The sequence below is a fragment of the Oncorhynchus mykiss genome, chromosome 11 (genome assembly GCF_057628025.1).
Source record: "Oncorhynchus mykiss isolate SJ-2025 chromosome 11, ASM5762802v1, whole genome shotgun sequence".
NCBI classification, from domain to species: Eukaryota; Metazoa; Chordata; class Actinopteri; order Salmoniformes; family Salmonidae; genus Oncorhynchus; species Oncorhynchus mykiss.
In genome coordinates, this window is record NC_143032.1 from 44,145,496 (window position 1) to 44,167,449 (window position 21,954).

The 21,954-nt window shown below is 44.2% G+C and overlaps 1 protein-coding gene across 8 annotated transcripts in view; it reads right to left on the reverse strand.

The window, feature by feature from the left end:
- Positions 1 to 1,282: 1,282 nt before the first annotated feature.
- LOC110535712 (family with sequence similarity 172 member A) overlaps positions 1,283 to 21,954 on the reverse strand; it is a 246,421-nt gene continuing 225,749 nt past the window's right edge. For all 8 annotated transcript variants that reach the window (XM_021620906.3, XM_021620902.3, XM_090190183.1 and 5 more), the window contains exon 11: positions 1,283 to 3,263. In XM_021620906.3, coding sequence (XP_021476581.3) covers positions 3,103 to 3,263 — 161 coding nt within the window. In that variant the 3' untranslated portion in view covers positions 1,283 to 3,102. The remainder of the gene's footprint in view (positions 3,264 to 21,954) is intronic.

Sequence of the window (21,954 nt, forward strand, 5' to 3'; positions counted from 1 at the left end):
CCAGGGCAACTAAACCAAAGCAAGGATGGCCGTCATATAAAAAATGCTATATTTAAAGGGAAACGTCACAATTTTTCAACTTCATATTGATCTCCAGCACCACCGCAACATCAACATGTGTGAAAATGGTGCATTTCTATGTTTTGTAGTAAAAACAATTGAGGAAGTGTTTCCAATGACGTCAGTGTGCATCTTGTGATTTTGACCAGTTGTGAGTTGACATTGCCTACTACTTGCATACTAATGGTCTCCTAATTAGGCGATGTCATTGGAAACATCTTTTTTTTTAAACTACAAAACACAGAAACACGCCATTTTCACATATGTTGATGTTGGGGTGGTGCTGGAGATGATCAATATGAATTTGAAAAATTGTGAAGTTTCTCTTTAGTCAAATCACAAAGCATGAATGTCCTTAGATAGATTACTTCTTTGATCAATAAAACATACAAACAATCTGAAAGAATAATATGTTCAAGAGTATTTGTTAAAATTAGTCACAATTTACATATCAACTGTGCTTTAGATTTAGTTGAAGGCTGCACTCTTGATCCATTCACATAATGGCTTGTTGGCCTTTTGGTTGATCCAACAACTTGGTGATTTTGAGTAGTGTAACTTGGTGACTAAAAAAAAAATGTTTATTTCACCTAATTTTAACATTCTGTCATAAAGAGCACATGTTCAACTGAATGAAAAAAAAACATTTCTCCCCATCTCAAGAGCAAAAAAAAAAAAAAAACGTAAAAAAAAAAACTATAGCAAGTGCATCTTAAGTGCCAAATAAAGTAACAGGGTTGATGACTTCTTAAATCAGCCATGAATCAATCCCCATGTGATCGGGGGAATGGAGTCTTGTAGTATACAAAAGAGAGGGGCAATTAAATGCAAGCTTCACAAAAATGTTTTAATTGTTAAAACATTTCTAGCCCGTCTATCTATGGGTAACAGGGTTGATGTCTTATGCTCAATTTTCCACCACCAAACACCAGAAAACGGTCAAAAATAGTAGAACCAGCTCACCTGCTTTTATACTAGAATTTGACAATTAGATGTTCAATGTCTCTTGACATTAGAAATCAGATTCATTGAATGTTCCATGTGGTCTATATTAAAGGGCACTTCATGTAATATAACAGGCGTTTAAAATTCAATATGTGTGCACAATTTATACTTAAAATAGGGATGTGAAAGGCACTCATTTCGTGGAACGAGCCCTTTATTACAAATATCAAGTGAACATAGTGTGTTGTTTATTCCTGAGGCAGCAATATACACATAATGAAGGAAAATAGCAACGGTTTATTCCTTCACGCAAAGGGAAAACACATGAACAGCAGCATCCTGGAATGAAACTTCTCCACCAGTCCGCATATTCCCAAATCAAACAACAAGTTAACTTCATGAGTGACATCCAAAAGAGACATTAATACAATTAGATGAAAATGACAACAGCTCACACACACTGCTTCCTTCATTACTGACAAAAGCAATGATTTGTTTAATAACCTACAAAAGCCTCAAAATATCACCCAGTGGATGTTATTTACACAGAATTAAAAATAAAATAAAAAGTCTAATATATACCAATACATTTCTTAACACTCCTTATAAATACCTTGCCTGAAGCTGTGGAAAGGTAAAGCATGCCTGGATAGACAGTGGCTGTGTTGGGAGGTGTATTCATGTATCAGTGGCTTACTGTCTCCTTCTGGTGATACAAATATCTGGGCATATTAGAAGGATATTCCATTATTCTTTTGAGTGATTTCTAACTTAAACGCTGTGGAAATATAAAAAAAAAAAAATCTTGTTTATGTCCCAGATTGAGATTATGCGAGGCTGACCCACGCAGAGCTCTCCTCTTCGTCACTTTTACGTTTGCACTCGAGGCAAGTGTTCGGAAAATACATTTCTCCCAGCATCTGAAGACACATCATCTAGGCTTAGGATAATATTGAAATCTTGGATTTCCCGACACGTGCAAAGGGGATGTAATTGAAGTTTTTATTCACTGTGTTACCGACTACTTGTTTCTGTTAAAATGAGATGTCCCTAAAACTCATATTGATGCAGGGTTGTTTTATTTAGTTCATCAAATTAAATCATCTGGGGACATCAATTTCATGGGTTTCAAACAGAAGAAAAGGGTACAGTAAAAAAAGAAGAAGACATTTTTACAAATTAAAAATCATAGACAGTCTACCTCAAGTCAACATTTATGACTCTGGGACTTCATTTGGTCCGATACAAAATCGAATCAGAGTGCATAAAAATCCAACTAAACATTGAGCGAAAGTAAGATACAAAACACCACCACTATATCAGCTGTCATAAACATTGCAGTGCAACTCCCCAAAGTACGATCGTATAAATAGGACCTCATTTGATAGAAAATGTAACTATCGTTTTAAGAAGTGTGTGTGTGTGTGTTTGGAGATGGTAAGGGAAAGGGATGGACGTGACTAGGGAGCCATAAAAACAACACACTCACTTTACGTTAAAATAATCTCATGTTAATGGCGAATGTTTACTCGAGTTAAAATCATCGTTTTGTGGTGACGGTAGGAGGTTGGGTTGGGGGGGAGAGGGGGGAGATATGCCAAGTGTATGAGTGGTGTGGGTTGAGGAGGACTGTGTGGGTAGGGCGGGCTCTAGGACCTCGGGGAGTGGTGGGGAGGGCTGCCGGGGTATTAGCTCAGTTCAGGGCGATGTCAGGACAATTAGAGGTATACCATGGCGCACTGTGCACAGCGCCTGTCAGCCTTAATCTCAGCCACTGCAACCACTGCTCCGTGGCCCGGACCACAGACGAGCCACAGCCCACGGGAAACGCAAACACTCAGCCCATATTGTTTTGACAGTTGCGCTCATCTAGAAATAACGCAAAACGCTATTGCAATGTATACACCACCACCCTGCACTCTGCCGGTAAAACAATACACGTGCGAGCGGGGAGATAAATTCAGCCAGAAGAGAGAGAGAGAGAGAGAGAGATCACACAGAGATGAGGGAGGAAGGAGGAAAAGATGGAGAGGGAAGACGGAGAGGATTTTATGCACCTCCTCCACCCCCCTGCGTTTCCCTCCTGCTGGTGCAGTTCTATAGGTCGTTGTGGTTGTGGTCGGGTTTGGTTCTGTGGGAGCTGCGTGTAGTGACCGTGTTGGAGGTCTCCTCCTCCTCCCCAGTCTGTAAAGCCTCACTGAAGAACTGGAAAATGGAGTTGAAACTCCTCCACGACGTCAGCTCGTGTCGCTCTGTACCTGCACAACACACACACACACACAGCACAAAGAGACAGTGTTAACTTAACGGTCCACTGTGTGACCATAGTGAGGATAATCAAATAATGAAAACTAACATACACCACAGTTACATCACACACACCTAATGGGTTACAGATAAATCATTTTGTTAACGGAGCATGTAAATCCCCTCCTCTACACCTGGAGAAGCTTATTGTGTGTCCACTTTCAAGCAAAATGCTTATAGGACATTACATCCATTCCAACCTTTGACCTAGCAGTCCAACGGGATAGTCTTAATATTTGATCCAACTTGATTCATGATCGTGCACACCTGATACCCTCCAGTGTCTGTCTTTTAATTGAATGGGAGTTATGCACAATGGATGCACTAAGCGAAACCAGTGGACCGTTATTCATTCATTCTCAGAGCTGCTTGAGAGAGGAAGCGGTGAGAAGGCACTAAGGCAGCCAGCGTATCAGGTGGTCTGGGTTTCCCCTCCCTTCTCCAGGTGAGCCGGTTCCCATGTTGGGGTCACAGGGAGCCTGAAATCTGGTACACACGCCTCAGGTTCCTCTCGGCTCTCCGAGGTCAGGGGATCGCTGCGTCGCTCTGAAAGCTGCCACGCAACACCTCCGCCACGGTGCGACGACAGCACACCAATGCAGCTGCTCCACCGCCAGCTCCTCGGCAACCATTTACAACCAATGGCTTATGGCTTAGTTCCCTACTAGCTGGCGGCTAGGCTGCTTAGCCACATGCTGTACTGTACCGTGTTGAGAAGCAGTAACCAGAGGCCATCCCAGGGAAAACGGGTCACAGAGTGATACAATGGTGTTCTATCCCCTGATATCCCAGATACACAGTGAGAACTAGTCATAGCAGGGTCCAGTTCTAGGTCTTCCACTGTATTAGCCCTCGAATAGACTCCTAGACCATTAGGTTTATGTACCTGGTACCAATACAGCCGCACACACTATCAGTTAATGAGGCCATTGTTGCTTTGTTGATGGGTCAAGGCACCAGTTAAGTGAGAGCCCTCTCCTCCTCTCGTCCTGCTCTCTCCTCTCCTCTACATGCACCAGGCTGGAGGGATACAATTAAAAAGCACCTTTAAGGCCCTCTACAAATAGTGTCCTTTGATGGCTGCTGTATTGACCCCGTGTTAATTAGATTGACCCCCTGGCTGGCTGTGATAATGGATGGAGGTGGAGGGGGTGGCCAAGGCTGGGATGGTCTACCGGGCGGTCAATCTACTGGACTCTACATGGTTTACCAGGCTAGCCTATGATCGCTGCCTCAGGTCAGATTGACTAGCCTGGCAATCAGTGAGTCACTAACCCCCAGACAGACTAACAGTGTGCTGCTACCTGTGTAGGGCTCAACGCAACAACACACACCCCTGGAAAACAAAGACACAGGCCTGCTCGCATCTATAATTTATATCCAATTTGAAGCACAGGGATCTCTCCTCCTCCGCTTTTTTCCTCCTCATCCCTCCATTACAAGTGTTTTTATATCTTTCCTTTTTCTTTCAACAGGAGCGATCGAAGCCAAGGCTCTCCCATTTTCACCTCAAACCTGAGCTGAACTCCGGAATGCCGCAAACTGTTACACCCTATCCCAGCGCCGGGGTCAGGGTGAGTGCGTCTCCTTTTCGATATGCAGACGAACCGGGCCCCTCCGTCGGCCTCCGTAAAAGCTCCCCCCTGTCTGCGGAAGGAGTGGCCTCCGATGTCTCCCGGCGCCCGGGCCTTGATAGCTAACAGCCTTTTACTGCCTTCGCCCACTCCTCCAGTAACAAGTAGAGTGTGTGGAAGCTAATGGATGTTGTCAGTGGTGTGATCTGAGCGCTGATTTAGAGGGAACCCACCAGCCAGGCTCTCAGAGTTAGCCTGACCGCTGGACTACCTGGGTGAGGAGTACGAGAGGAGGAGGATAGTTAGCTCACTCACGCTACAAATCACATTTATATCCTTAAAAGATATGGAGATCGATTAAATGCCACGGTGTCGTGTGGAAAGTGAATTCTGTCCTATAAACAGTCTGTGAGAGGACTCGCCTTTTTCCTCCCTCCCCCAGTTTCGGTTGTTGTCTCTTACGTAAAAGTTAATTGAGCCACTGATTTCAGTGCTCAGGTCACAGGGGCTCGAAATACACTGGTGGAAATTGCAAACCTCTTCCAGATTCATTCGTTTATTTATATTTTACACAACTATTCCGGGTTCATTGTGAAAAAGCAAAAAGTGTTTGTATTATTTGTACTTTTTACCCCCCCTATTTTGTGATATCCAATTGGTAGTTACAGTCTTGTCCCATCGCTGCAACTCCCCTACGGTCTCGGGAGAGACGAAGGTCGTTAATCCGGAAGCCAGGCGCACCAATGTGTTGGAGGAAACACCGGCCAACTGGCGACCAAAGTCTGCTTGCACAAGGAGTTGCTAGAGTCCGATGGGACAAGGAAATACCGGCTGCCCTCCCCTCCTCTAACCCGGACGACGCTAGGCCAATTGTGCCCCGCTTCATGGGTCTCCCGGTCACAGACGGCTGTGACACAGCCTGGGATCGAACACAGGGCTGTAGTGACGCCTCAAGTACTGCGATGCAGTGCCATAGACAGCTGCGCCACTCGGGAGGCCAGCAAAATAAAATGTTGCGCAGAGGCTCACTTTTTTATACTTCTTGAGATGTGCTGTTTTCATAATGCTGGACATACATTAATATACAGTGCATTTGGAAAGTATTCAGACCCCTTGACTTGTCCCACGTTTTGTTACGTTACAGCCTTAATCTAAAGTTGAATAAATAGTTTTTTTCACTTATCAATCTACACACAAAACCACATAACGACAAAGCAAAAACAGGTTTTTAGAAATTTTGGCAAATATATAAAACCTGAAATATCACATTTACATAAGTATTCAGACCCTTTACTCAGTACTTTCTTGAAGTACTTTTGGCAGTGATTACAGCCTGGAGTCTTCTTGGGTATGACGCTACAAACTTGGCACACCTGTATTTCTGCAGATCCTGTCAAGATCCTGCTATGTCAGGTTGGATGGTTGGTGTTGCAACACAGCTATTTTCAGCTATCTCCAGAAATGTTTGATCGGGTTCAAGTCCGGGCTCTGGCTGGACCCCTCAAGGACATTCAGACTTGTCCCGAAGCCACTCATGCGTTGTATTGGCTGTGTGCTTAGGGTCGTTGTCCTGTTGGAAGGTGAACCTTCGCCACAGTCTGAGGACCTGAGCGCTCTGGATCAGATTTTCATCAAGGATCTCTCTGTACTTTGCTGCATTCATCATTCCCTCGACCCTGACTAGTTTCCCAGCCCCTGCTGCTGGAAAACATGGTGCCAGGGTTCATGAGTTCAATCTTGGTTTCATCAGACCAGATAATCTTGTTTCTCATGGTCTGAGAGTCCTTTAGGTGCCTTTTGGCAAACTCCAAGCGGGCTGTCATGTGCCTTTTACTGAGGAGTCGCTTCCAACTGGCCACTCTACCATAAAGGCCTGATTGGTGGAGTGCCGCAGAGATGGTTGTCCTTCTGGAAGGTGCTCCTGTATCCACAGAGGAATGCTGGAGATCGGGTTCTCGGTCACCTCCCTGACCAAGGCCCTTCTCCCCCGATTGCTCAGTTTCGAAGGGCGGCCAGCTCTAGGAAGAGTCTTGGTGGTTCCAAACGTCTTCCATTTAAAATGAATAAGGCCACTGTGTTCTTGGGGTCCTTCAATGCTGCTGAAATTTGTTGGTACCCTTCACCAGACCTGTGCCTCGACACAATCCTGTCTCGGAGCTCTACGGACAATTCCTTCCACCTCATGGTTTTTGCTCTGACATGAACTGTCAACTGTGGGAGCTTATATAGACCGGTATGCGCCTTTCCAAATCATGTCCAATCAATTGAATTTACCACAGGTGGACTACAATCAAGTTGTAGAAACATCTCAAGCATGATCGATGGAAATAGGATGCACTAGAGCTCAATTACGAGTCACACAGAGAAAGATTTGAATACTTATGTAAATTAGGTATCTTTTAAAAATATTTAATAAATGAGCAAACGTTTTTGCTTCGTCATTATGGGCTATTATGTAGATTGATGAGGATTTTTATTTATTTAATCCATTTTAGAATAAGGCTGTAACGTAATTAAATATGGAAAGGGGGAAGGGGTCTGAATACTTTCCGAATGCACTTCATGCGTACTATATTAATATAATCCCCTCTAAGCCTCTCTATTGGTTGTCCTGTGTTCTTTCACCCCTCTACGCCTCTCTATTGGTTGTCCTGTGTTCTGTCACCCCTCCAAGCCTCTCTATTGGTTGTCCTGTGTTCTCCTCTCTCATTACGGCCTGTGACAGACAGCGCCAACAGATGCAGTCTATTTGATCCTAGATGCTTAGCCTCCACTGTCACAGCCACTGGATCCCTCTCAGAGTAATTGACTGACTGTTTGATCTCTATGAGACGACACACACACACACACACACACACACACTATTGTTATCAGTGGTGTGGGATGAAGTAAGGGAACATGACGTGTGTTTGAGGGAAAAAGTCCTCCGTAGCTGTGGGCCATGCTTTTTTTTTATTCCCCTCACCAGTCGCTGCATGCTGTATGTTGTCACAAGTGGTAATCTCCTGTGATAGTTGGGTATTTCAAAACAAACGGTAGGTGACTGAAGAGCCAAAGTAACGCCCCGAGTGATAGTCAGAGAGAAAGACAGAATCAAAGCACGCTGGCTATAATTAGTTTTCATCGGTGGTACATTATTTAAAGCCCCGCCACTTAATTGCTTGTGTACTAATGGCCTATTTTATGTGAATCAAACTTTTTTTCATAATTCATAATTACATTGATGTGAGCATGAAGGGCCATATATCTTTGCTGCATTTATTACAGAAATACATATGCATATTCAGCCTAGTCTGTGAGGCACCGTACATCTCATGTTTTGGCTCGTTTTGGAACAAATTGATTTCATTTTGTACATTTAAAAGCTTAATCATTTCCCTAGACATTGAAATCTATTTAATATTTCATCGACCAGGACTTCACAAGATAAATACATGCAATGGTCATTACCGGAAATGAGGTTCATAGAATTTCAAACTCTTATTTAATATTCTGCAAGTCAATGTTCGACTTTTTTGTTTTGCCAAATCTATCAAACTACGAGTATCATTTTCTTGAGTGCATTGTTATCATGCCCTTATCAAAGGTCATCTAAGCTGTTTCTATCCAGTCTGGACATTGAACGTACGGACATGCAGCGAGGGGCAGCTATTCTGTAACACTATCTCACAGTGTGTTTGTGGAAACTATCTATTGCATAGATCAACGGTGGGGAATCGCTATCTGTGTCCTGCTTGTTAGACGATCGGATATCCACTCCTGAAGCGGACTGTTATTAGTTTATCTGCCGTGCTGGGGTGTGTGGGGCCGTGCTGGGTGAGTGGGGCCGCTGAGGGCACCCCGGCCATTTTGTCTGCCTGTCAGAGGGCCCCAATGTGTCACTGCCAGAGGAAGAGGTCAAACGAAGTCAAAGCAGGTGCCAGGGTCACTCAGCTCGGCCTCCACAACTCCCCCCCCCCCACTCACAGAGCACGGAAACAAGGCTACGGTCAAACAACTGTTGATTTCAATCTAAATGTGGGACTTCTCCCTGCCTCCATTCACCATTTGATTAACTCCTTCCAGACAAAGGAGACACAGTGAAGTCAGACTTAATCATGACGACATATTTGTCATTCCCTGTAACCCCCACTGTGGCTAGTTTTATTTGAATCAAATCAATAGATTAATCCAATTCACAATCCAAACAAACAGAAAAAAAAACACACCGACACAATTTACAGAAACGCACAGCATTTCATTAAAACAGCACTACCATTTTAATGCGATTCAATTTTTATGATTACCGGTAAGTGGGGTCTGTCTGTTTCCTCTATCTCTCTCGTACTGTTTTTTAATTACTTTCCTTATTATTGTGTGTTGTTGTTGGAGAAAACAAGGCAAAACTCATTCCACATCACTAGATGAGGAACCTGAATGACTAGCTCGGGGGGGGGGACTTGATATTTACTTTAAAAGAGAGAGATTTCAACATTGACTTGTTGAAATAGTCTCTTCATTTTTGCTCATATTATTCAAACCATCACCTGGGAGACCAGAGGGGCCAAATAATGGATGACCACACACACACACACACACACACACACACACACACACACACACACACACACACACACACACACACACACACACACACACACACACACACACACACACACACACACACACACACACACACACACACACACACACACACACACACCTACTCTCTCTCCCCTTCACCCTGCCCAGAGACAGAGTGCTTTTTTATTTTAAAGTGAATGACTGGCCTTGGCTGCTATAAAGGACCCTGCTTTTATATACTTGGAGAGTATTTACAAGATAACCCGAGCCCAAGGACAGCGCAAGCTATTGGATACGAGTGTCTGACTCTCCAGTGTCCCGTTCAGTAAAATCGAAGCCAAAACATGCACCCACTCCGACAACACCTCTCAATGTCAACGGGCTTCTCTCTCCAGGGTCGCATGTGCATCAGGGACATGGGCCCCCACTGTAGAGGGCCTTCAGAGACATCTTCCCCTCTACAAAATGAACTGTTTTAATAAATATCTGAATTACTTCATGGAAATGTTTTCATCTAAAGATATTTTTACCTGCACATTCCTATTTGTTCTTTGTCTTCAAATTTATGAAGGCTATTGAGAATATTAATTATTTTGGAATATAATTCAAATTTTTTTGTCTGCTGAAAAAACAATTTCACAGCCTTATTGCAATTAGAGTAGGGATACAGGTGATATGCTTTCAATATATCCTTTTCAATAACATTTTATGGCCTATTGTTGGTAAGTAGGGATGTAACCCTGCTTAAAACTCTTGCTGGAGGCATATCTGTCGACACTTCTCCACTATACAGTGGGGTCCGGAATTATAGGGATCAGAAGAATCTCCAAAAATTAAATGAAACACTGGAATGAGTAGGTTTGGACACACCTACTCATTCCAGTTTAAAAATAAATAAATAAATATATATATATATATATATATATATTTTTTTTTTAAACAATTTTCTACATTGTAGAATAATAGTTTAGACATCAACACTATGAAATAACACACATGGAATCATGTAGCAACCAAAAAAGTGTTATAATAAATGTATAATATATTTATAATAAATATATTTTAGATTTGATATTCTTCAAAGTAGCCACCCTTTGCCTTGATGACAGCTTTGCACAGCTTTTGGCATTCTCTCAAACAGCTTCATGAGGTAGTTACTTGGAATGCATTTCAATTAACAGGTGGGCCTTGTTAAAAATGTATTTGTGGAATTTCTTTCCTTCTTAATACATTTGAGCCAATCAGTTGTGTTGTGACAAGGTAGGGTTGGTATACAGATGATAGCCCTATCTGGTAAAAGACCAAGCAAAGAGAAACGACAGTCCATCATTAGTTTAAGTCATGAAGATCAGTCAATGCGAAAAATTTCAAGAACTTTGAAAGTTTCTTCAAGTGCAGTTGTAAAACCCATCAAGCTCTATGATGAAATTGGCTCTCATGAGGACCACCACAGGAAAGGAAGACCCAGAGTTACCTCTGCTGCAGAGGATACGTTCATTAGAGTTAACTGCACCTCAGATTGCAGCCCAAATAAATGCTTCACACAGTTCAAGTAACAGACACATCTCAACATCAACTGTTCAGAGGAGACTGCGTGAATCAAGCCTTCATGGTCGAATTACTGCAAAGGAACCACTACTAAGAAGAAGAGACTTGCTTGGGCAAAGAAACACGAGAAATGTGTTGGTCTGATGAGTCCAAATTTGATATTTCTGGTTCCAACAGCTCTGTCTTTGTGAGACGCAGAGTAGGTGAATGGATGATCTCCGCATGTGTGGTTCCCAGAGTGAAGCATGGAGGAGGAGGTGTGATGGTGCTTTGCTGGTGACACTGTCAGTGATTTATTTAGAGTTCAAGGCACACTTAACCAGCATGGCCACCACAGCATTCTGCAGCGATACGCCATCCCATCTGGTTTGCTCTTAGTGGGATTATCATTGGTTTTTCAACAGGACAATGACCCAACACACCTTCAGGCTGTGTAAGGGGTAGTTGACCAAGAAGGAGAGTGATAGAGTGCTGCATCAGATGACCTGGCCTCCACAATCACCCGACCTCAACCTAATTGAGATGGTTTGGGATGAGTTGGACAGCAGAGTGAAGGAAAAGCAGCCAACAAGTGCTCAGCATATGTGGGAACTCCATCAAGACTGTTGGAAAAGCATTATCACGAGGCTGGTTGAGAGAATGCATACAATATACAGTAACTCAGTATTTGTATGATTTATTTCATGCAGTATTTTTTACTTATCTTTATCGAGGGATTCAATAATTCTGGACGCTACTGTATATTCCATATAGGACATTCTAACTAGGAACCCACCAACGAGGCTTCAATTAAACACTGATAAATGAAAGACTTCAGCAAATGACAAAGCATCTCTTTCACTTTCATATTCAGTGAGATGAAGGTCACCATATTTTGCTCAGAAAAAAAAGCTTGTGAAATGGTGTACATTTCCTGAATGTTTTTATGACTGTAAAGGTGGGAAGCCGTGCATGTGCCGTAGAAGTTAGATGCTTGTCTTCTAATAGTAAAAGATAGTTAAATCAGTTATTTGATCTAATATCACAGTTGCAAGATGTTCACTGTAGAATTGAGTATTTATGGCATGCACATGAATTAATACCGTTGATTAATATCAGTTAATATCAAGCAGGTTTTGATATTTGATTGGGAGGTTAGAGACATGTTATGTTTCGCTTTCAGTGTGGTTGAACTTATTTCGAATAGAACTGCACTACTCACACTGAAAAACAACTGACATTAACTATTCTATTCCTTGAATTGTGAACATGTATCAACGGAACACAGCGCATATCTAATCATTGAATCATTTGTAATTATGGGGTTCAATTCCCGCCTGAACAGGATATCCGATCGTCTAACAAGCAGGACACAGATTTGATAGAAGTCAGTCTGTGTACAAAATGTGTGTGTACGTGTGTGTACTTAGATTAGTAGAGTGTACGAGAGAGCCAGTCCCTAGTGCCACGTAGACTTCGCTCTTTGTTTGATCTGGCTCGTCATTGGTGGGGATTTCAATGGTAAACACTCTGGATCCACTAGCTCGCCTGACACAGTTTTGTTTTTGGCCCATTGATGGGGAATGGAGAGCGTCTGTTTCCATGGCCAGCCCTAGTGTGCCTCTAAAGGGAGGCCCACAAAGCCTGTCCATTAGCAGGAGTACACACCCCCTCGTCAGGGCCGGGGTCATGGTGAAGCCCCACACAACCCTGCCAAACACACATACACACACACTTGCATATATGCACGTATGCGCACGCGCACACCTTCCTTCGCTCTTAAACATAATGAGCCATCCAACATACACACAGTGAGGGTTGAGCCCCAGACAATCTCAACCTGCACTCTCACTACAACCCCCCCCCCCCCCCCCCCACCCCCCACTTAAACACAAAACACTCACCCTTCCCACACACACACACACAGACTCTCTCACACACACACAACCTCTGCTCTACTTTGACAAAATACGAAGGAGCACACACACACAAACACGCAAGAAAGCACACGCACGCACGCTTACACAGACACACACACACACCTCCCTAGTGCTTAAAGACAATGCCTTCAGAGACCCTCACAGCAACCCTCACTACACTTCAGTATAATGCCTTGACAGACAGACAAACACATAGACAGAGACTCTCACACATGCACACACAACCTCGGCTCTACTTTGACACATTACGAGGTAGCACACACACACAGACACGCATGAAAGCAAGCAAGCACGCATGCACACACACACACCCACACACACCTCCCTAGTGCTTAAAGACAATGCCTTCAGAGACCCTCACAGCACCCCACACTACACTTCAGTATAATGCCTTGACAGCCAGACAGACAGACAGACAGACAGACAGACAGACAGACAGGCACGCACGCACACAGACACAAACAGAGCTCCTGGGTTGCCTCAGTACTAACAGTGAGACACCCAGGGCCCGCTGGGGCTCAGGTAAGATGGCGAGCTGACAGACAGTGAGCTCAGTGCCGCTCCCACATGTTACCACGTCTAACACCAATGGGGCCCAGCTGCTACAATTAAAACACTACTCGCTTGCCTACCGCAGGCAGCTTCTCAATACTTAGCAACTCCCCGATGCACAAGCCACATACACATACACCTCTGAATACAAAAACACACACACACACACACACACACACACACACACACACACACAGAGGCTACACAAAATGGTCTGTATGGAGTGTGTGAGAGAAGGTGTGTGTTTGTGTGTAAGGGGTGTCACCCTTAACTTGGGCAAGCACTCACAAGAGGACAGCCTCTTCAATATAGCTCTTATCTGTGTGTGGGTGTGTGTGTGTACTTTGCCAGGTCACACGTGACAAAAGTCCGTATCCGACGTCCTGACAGGTTGCATCACTGCCTGGTTTGGCAACTGCTCGGCCTCGGACCGCAAGGCACTACAGAGGGTAGTGCGAACGGCCCAGGACATCACTGGGGCCAAGCCTCCTGCCACCCAGGACATCGATACCAGGCGGTGTCAGAGGAAGGCCCTAAAAATGGTCAAAGACTCCAGCCACCCTAGTCATGGACTGTTCTCTCTGCTACCGCACGGCAAGCGGTACAGGAGTGCCAAGTCTAGGTCCAAAAGGCTTCTTATCAGCTTCTACCCCCAAGCCATAAGACTCCTGAACGGCTAATCAAAGGGCTACTCAGACCACTCTTTTACGCTGCTGCTACTCTCTGTTTATTATTTATGCATAGTCACTTTAGCTCTACCTACATGTACATATTACATTAATTACCTCAATTAACCTGTGCCCCCACACATTGACTGTGTACCGGTACCCCCTGTATATAGCCTCGCTACTGTTATTTTACTGCTGCTGTTTAATTATTTGTTATTTTTATTTGTTATTTTTCTACTTTTTTTCTTAAAACTTCTTAAAGCATTGTTGGTTAAGGACTTAAGGTTAAGGTCTACACTTGTTATATTTGGCGCATTCGATCCATGTATGAGGTAAAATATGGTGAAGATAAGGGCAATAAATAATAAATAAATAATTACAATTGAGCAATTAAACACTGGAGTGATAGATGTGCAGAAGATGAATGTGCAAGTAGAGATACTGGGGTGCAAAGAAGCAAAAAATAAATATAAATAAATAGAAGTATGGGGATGAGGTAGTTGGATGGGCTATTTACAGATGGGCTATGTACAGGTGCAGTGATCTATGAGCTGCTCTGACAGCTGGTTTTTAAAGTTAGTGAGGGAGATATGAGTCTCCAGCTTCAGTGATTTTTGCAATTCGTTCCAGTCATTGGCAGCAGAGAACTGTAAGGAAAGGCGGCCAAATTAGGAATTGGCTTTGGGGGTGACCAGTGAAATATACCTGCTGGAGCGCGTGCTACGGGTGGGTGCTGCTATGATGACCAGTGAACTGAGATAATGCAGGGCTTTACCTAGCAGAGACTTAAAGATGACTTGGAGCCAGTGGGTTTGGCGATGAATATGAAGGCCAGCCAACGAGAGCATACAGGTCGCAGTGGTGGGTAGTATATGGGGCTTTGGTGACCAAACGGATTGCATCCAATTAGCTGAGTAGAGTGTTGGAGGCTATTTTGTAAATGAAGTCGAGGAACGATAGGATAGTCAGTTTTTGCCAGCATCAGTTTTTGGTAGTATGTTTTGCAGCATGAGTGAAGGATGCTTTGTTGCGAAATAGAAAGCCGATTCTACATTCAATATAGATCTCTTTGGATTGGAGATGCTTAATGTGAGTCTGGAAGGAAAGTTTACAGTCGAACCAGACACCTAGGTATTTGTAGCTGTCCACATATTCTAAGTCAGAACCGTCCAGAGTAGTGATGCTGGACGGGCGGGCAGGTGCTGGCAGCGATCGGTTGAAGAGCATGCGTTTAGTTTTACTTGCATTTAAGAGCAGTTGGAGGCCACGGAAGGAGAGCACCCCCATAGAGACTGCCAGAGGTCCGGACAACAGGCCCTCTGTTTTGACACACTGAACTCTGTCTGAGAAGCAGTTGGTGAACCAGGCGAGGCAGTCATTTGAGAAACCAAGGCTGTTGAGTCTGCCGATAAGAATGCAGTGATTGACAGAGTCGAAAGCCTTGGCCAGGTCGATGAATACAGCTGCACAGTAATGTCTCTTATCGATGGCGGTTATGATATCGTTTAGGACCTTGAGCGTGGCTGAGGTGCACCCATGACCAGCTCGGAAACCAGATTGCATAGCGGAGAAGGTACGGTGGGATTCAAAAATGGTCAGTGATCTGTTTGTTAACTTGGCTTTCGAAGACCTTAGAAAGGCAGGGTAGGATAGATATAGGTCTGTAGCAGTTTGGGTGTAGAGTGTCTCCCCCTTTGAAGAGGGGGAAGACCGCGGCTGCTTTCCAATCTTTGGGGATCTCAGATTATACGAAAGAGAGGTTGAACAGGGGTTGCAACAATTTCGGTGGAACATTTTAGTGAGAGAGGGTCTAGATTGTCTAGCCTGGCTGATTTGTAGGGGTCCAGATTTTGCAGCTCTTTCAGAACATCAGCCATCTGGATGTGGGTGAAGGAGAAATGGGGGAGGCTTCAGCAAGTTGCTGTGGGGGGTGCAGGGCTGTTGACCCGGGGTAGGGGTAGCCAGGTCGAAAGCATGGCCAGCCGTGGAAAAATGCTAATTTAAATTCTAAATTATCGTGGATTTATCGGTGGTGACAGTGTTTCCTAGCCTCAGAGCAGTGGGCAGCTGGGAGATGCTCCTCTTATTCTCCATGGACTTTACAGTGTCCCAGAACTTTTTGGAGTTTGTGCTACAGAATGCAACTTTCTGTTTGAAAAAGCTAGTGTTTGCTTGTGTATATTGGTTCCTAACTTCCCTGAAAAGTTGCATATCGTGAGGGCTATTCGATGCTAATGCTGTACACCACAGGATGTTTTTGTGTTGGTCAAGGGCAGTCAGGTCTGGAGTGAACCAAGGGCTATATCTGTTCCTGGTTCTACATTTTTTGAATGAGGCATGCTTATTTAAGATGGAGAGGAAAGCACTTCTAAAGAATAACCAGGCATCCTCTACTGACGGAATGAGGTCAATATCCTTCCAGGATACCCGGGCCAGGTCGACTAGAAAGGCCTGCTCGCTGAAGTGTTTAAGGGAGCGTTTGACAGTGATGAGGGGTGGTCGTTTGACCGCAGACCCATTACAGACGCAGGCAATGAGGCAGTGATCGCTGAGATCCTGGTTGAAGACAGCAGAGGTGTATTTGGAGGGCAGGTTGGTTAGGGTGATATCTATGAGGGTGCCCGTGTTTACGGATTTGGGGTTGTACCTGGTAGGTTCATTGATAATTTGTGTGAGATTGAGGGAATCAAGCTTAGATTGTAGGATGGCCGGGGTGTTAAGCATGTCCCAGTCACCTAACAGCACGAGCTCTGACGATAGATGGGGGAGCAATCAATTCACATATGGTGTCCAGGGCACAGCTGGGGGCAGAAGGTGATCTATAGCAAGCGGCAATGGTGAGAGACTTGTTTCTGTTAAGGTGAATTTTTAAAAGTAGAAGCTCAAATTGTTTGGGCACAGACCTGGATAGTAAGACAGAACTCTGCAACTCCAGCACCCATTGGCAGTTCTATCTTGTCAGAAAATGTTATAGTTTGGGATGGAAATTTCAGGGTTTTTGGTGGCCTTCCTAAGCCAGGGTTCAGACACGGCTAGGCCATCTGGGTTGGCAGTGTGCTAAAACAAACTTAGGGAGGAGGCTTCTAATGTTAACATGCATGAAACCAAGGCTTTTAAGGTTACATAGTCAACAAATGAGAGCACCTGGGGAATGGGAGTGGAGCTAGGCACTGCAGGGCCTGGGTTAACCTCTACATCACCAGAGGAACAGAGGAGGAGTAGTAGTACATTCATCTAGTACATTCGGAAAAGAGAGTAAAAAGAGCAGGTTTCTGGGCGCGGTAGAATAGATTCAAGGCATAATGTACAGACAAGACTATGGTAGGATGTGAATACAGTGGAGGTAATCCTAGGCATTGAGTGACGATGAGAGAGGTTTTGTCTCTAGAGACACCATTTAAACCAGATGAGGTCACCGCATGTGTGGGAGGTGGAACAAAAGGGCATATTGAGCAGGGCTGGAGGTTCTACAGTGAAATAAAACAATAATCACTATCCAAAACAGCAATGGACAAGGCAAATTGACATTAGGGAGAGGCATGCGTAGCCGAGTGATCAGAGAGGTCCAGTGAGTTGCTAGGCGTGCTGGAGACACGGCGATTCAGACAGCTAGTGGGCTGGGGCTACCAGAAGGGCCTGTCATGACGTTGCCCTCTTTGGGTACAGCAAGCCAAATTTCATGTTCCGGAGAAGGTATAAAAGATCGGTGAAGAATCCAGCTACGAACTGGTCCGTTTGTTACAACTTGGGGAAGCTCATGGGAGACGGTGTAGCCACATTACCATAACACTGTTTATATAATAGCCTCAGATATGATCTAATTGTTGTATAAGATGAATGAGTGAGTATGATACTGTTTGTAAAATTGTGTCATGTGATTTTGGACTGTTTTATGAAGGAAACTCCAATTCCCTTTTGAGTTGAACTAAATCAGAGGTCTGCCCCTGAGCCCAGTTAGGGTCAGGTATCCTGGGACAGCCCCTTTTCTGCAATTCCGAATAAAACCCAACTTTGAGAAATTCTCAAGTAGAACCTGTTTCTCTCAATCACGGGAGTACAAAGGTTGCAGACCTTTGCTGAATCTTTTAACCATACCACGTGGTTAAACTCTTAGACTATAGATACCGACAAAATAAGAACAAGTCTTTGATATTAATTACTCGTCTGCAGCTAGGAATTCGGTATCAATGAACGCGAAGAATGACAACCGCCGAAACATCCATGTTCAGTGGCATTCTGAATGTCACTCTGAACAATACACTCTAACCACAACAGAGAGAGAGAGAGAGAGAGAGAGAGAGAGAGAGGACGAAAACTCTCCAACAGAAACTAACTTTTCAACAAAGATCCTGACGACACACTGAGCGTAAATATATATATTGATTGCAATTGTTCCCGAATTAGTGAGCGTTCATGTGCAAAGGATTAGCATTTCAATTGTTATAATTATCAACTGTAGTGTCTCATCTTAGTCGACCCCCACTTCCCTTTTGTCTAACAAGCCGCCATGCCGGTTTAGCCCACTAGGGCACATTCTCCTATCATATCTTGTAACCATATTTACTTTGTTGTTTTATTTGTGCATTTCTGTGAATTACTTAGTTAGTAATAAATAAATTATTTAAGACAATTGATGTATGGATGACTCATAGTGAAGACTGGGTTTGTGCAGATAACCAACAATTTACAATGTTTGGAATGAGACTAACGTGAGGTAAAATAAATAATTCATTCATTCGAAGACTAATGGATCAGATATAAAATATCTGAAAAGTTATTTCAGGAAATGATAACTTTGTAATCTGAATATTTTCCTTGGTGCCCCGACTTCCTAGTTAATTCACAGTTACATGATTAATCAGTTTGATCGCGTAATACTAATTACAGAGAATCTTTGATAAAAAAGTCTTCAATTTAATGATAGTAAAGACACGACAGGCCTTAGGACGTCGCGTGCGGAAGAAGTCTGTTGCAGCCCCCTCGTGCGGTTACGTCGGCAGACCAGTCATGATGGATCAGCGGGGTCCGTGTAGTAAAAGGGTTCAGGCCAATTGACAAAATAGGTATTGTAGCCCGAGAAATTAACTGATGGACCTCTCCAGCTAACAGTCCAATATGCTCCAGACAGCTAGCGGGCCACGGCCATGCAGATGGGCATTCAGGGGACGTCGCGACAGAGGATCCTGTTGAAAAAAACCCACTTGGGGCAACAGTGAGCGCTGTTACCTTCTAGTAGGTTTCTGTTTTTCTAGGGCACTGTGGATGGGGATAGCGGTTGGTTGTAAGCGTCTGCCTCTGATTCCAAACGTTGCAAGCGATTTTGTTTTAAGCCTGTGTGTGTGTCCGGGCGCCGAAGACGTGGAGGTCGAGTAAGGCAGCCCCACGCACCTCTCTGATTCAGAGGGGTTGGGTTTAATGCGGAAGACACATTTCAGTTGAATACATTCAGATGGACAACTGACTAGGTATCCCTTTCCCAAACCCGTACCTTAACCATTCTGAGTTCATGCCTGATCTTAACGTTAAACACTTCTAAATTTGGCGTTTGCAACAACTTTGAAATTTGACGTTTGAGAAGCATGAACGTCTAATTCTGACGTGGGACTGTGAGACTTGGACTGTGTACTAGCCATGCAGCACTGGCTGTGGTGGAGAGTAAGAATCAATGTGTTTTTGCATGAGAAGTGATTGGCTGGTATACCTGGGGCTAGCACAGTGTGGAGTGCACCACCACCCACACCCACACACTGAAGGGAGGCATTCCACCTAGATCACGGTAGAGTACCATACAGGAGTGGGTGTGTGGCAAACCCCCTCCAACGAAGACAAGTGCATTAACTACTCAATGGTTCATGTATCTCGTCTGTTGAGAAATGGTTCTCTGTAAAGTCACATAGTGACATATGTTTAATTGATAGAAATTTTACATCACCATAATCAAATCACTTTGTCTTTATGCCAGTATACTGCGCCAGTCCCACTGTGCTTTTCTACATATCAAAAGCTGCTTTGACAAAGTGTATTGGAGAGCCATGCCAAAATTGGATCTGGTTTCTTCCTCAGTCTACGACGTGACACCTCACCAAGAAGGAAGCCTGAGAGTGTCTAAGGGAGTGCGTCATAAAAACACTTGGTTTCTGACACAGCTTCCACAGTGTTAAATATAGTACGGGATCTGTGTGTGTACCTACTAGACTCCAGCTGTGGCTCATGGGTTTCAGTACATTCCCCAGACAGACACGTCAACCAGAGAGTGTCTGAGGAGGGGGGTGTAGGCGTAGGCTGCCATCTTGTTTGGAACCCTGTTAGACGTGAGCTTGGAGAGGCCTGTCCTGCCATGTACAGTTGTGGCCAAAAGTTTTGAGAATGACACAAATATTCATTTCCACAAAGTTTGCTGCTTCAGTGTCTTTAGATATTTTTGTCAGATGTTACTACGCAATACTGAAGTATAATTACAAGCATTTCATAAGTGTCGAAGGCTTTTATTGACAATTACATGAAGTTGATGCAAAGAGTCAATATTTGCAGTGTTGACCCTTCTTTTTCAAGACCTCTGCAATCTGCCCTGGCATGCTGTCCATTAACTTCTGGGCCACACTGATGGCAGCCCAATATTGCATAATCAATGCTTGGAGTTTGTCAGAATTTGTGGGATTTTGTTTGTCCACCTGCCTCTTGAGGATTGACCACAAGTTCTCAATGGGATTAAGGCCTGGGGAGTTTCCTGGCCATGGATCCAAAATATCAATGTTTTGTTCCCCGAGCCACTTAGTTATCACTTTTGCCTTATGGCAAGGTGCTCCATTATGCTGGGAAAGGCATTGTTTGTCACCAAACTGTTCCTGGATGGTTGGGAGAAGTTGCTCTCGGAGGATGTGTAGGTACCATTCTTCATTCATGGCTGTGTTCTTAGGCAAAATTGTGAGTGAGCCCAATTCCCTTGGCTGAGAAGCAACCCCACACATGAATGGTCTCAGGATGCTTTACTGTTGGCATGACACAGGGCTGATGGTAGTGCTCACCTTGTCTTCTCCGGACAAGCTTTTTTTCAGTCTGTCCCTGATGTTTTTCCTGAAGAGAAGTGTCTTCTTTGCTGCCCTTCTTGACACCAGGCCATCCTCCAAAAGTCTTTGCCACACTATGTGTGCAGATGCACTCACATCTGCCTGCTGCCATTCCTGAGCAAGCTTTGTACTGGTGGTGCCCCGATCCCACAGCTGAATCAACTTTAGGAGACGGTCCTGGCGCTTGCTGGAATTTCTTGGGTGCCCTGAAGCCTTCTTCACAACAATTGAACCGCTCTCCTTGAAGTTCTTGATGATCCGATAAATGGTTGATTTAAGTGCAATCTTACTGGCAGCAATATCCTTGCCCGTGATGCCCTTTTTGTGCAAAGCAATGATGGCGGCATGTGTTTCCTTGCAGGTAACCATGTTTGACAGAGGAAGAACAATGATTCCAAGCACCACCCTCCTTTTGAAGCTTCCAGTCTGTTATTCGAACTCAATCAGCATGACAGAGTGATCTCCAGCCTCGTCCTCGTCAACACTCACACTTGTGTTAACGAGACCTTTTGTGGCAGGGCTGAAATGCAGTGAAAATGTTTTTTTTGGGGGGGATTCAGTTCATTTGCATGGCAAAGAGGGACTTTGCAATTAATTGCAATTCATCTGATCACTCTTCATAACATTCTGGAGTATATGCAAATTGCCATCATACAAACCGAGGCAGCAGACTTTGTGAAAATGTATATTTGTGTCATTCTCAAAACATTTGGCCACGACTGTACTACAGACAGTACACACCTGCTAATGT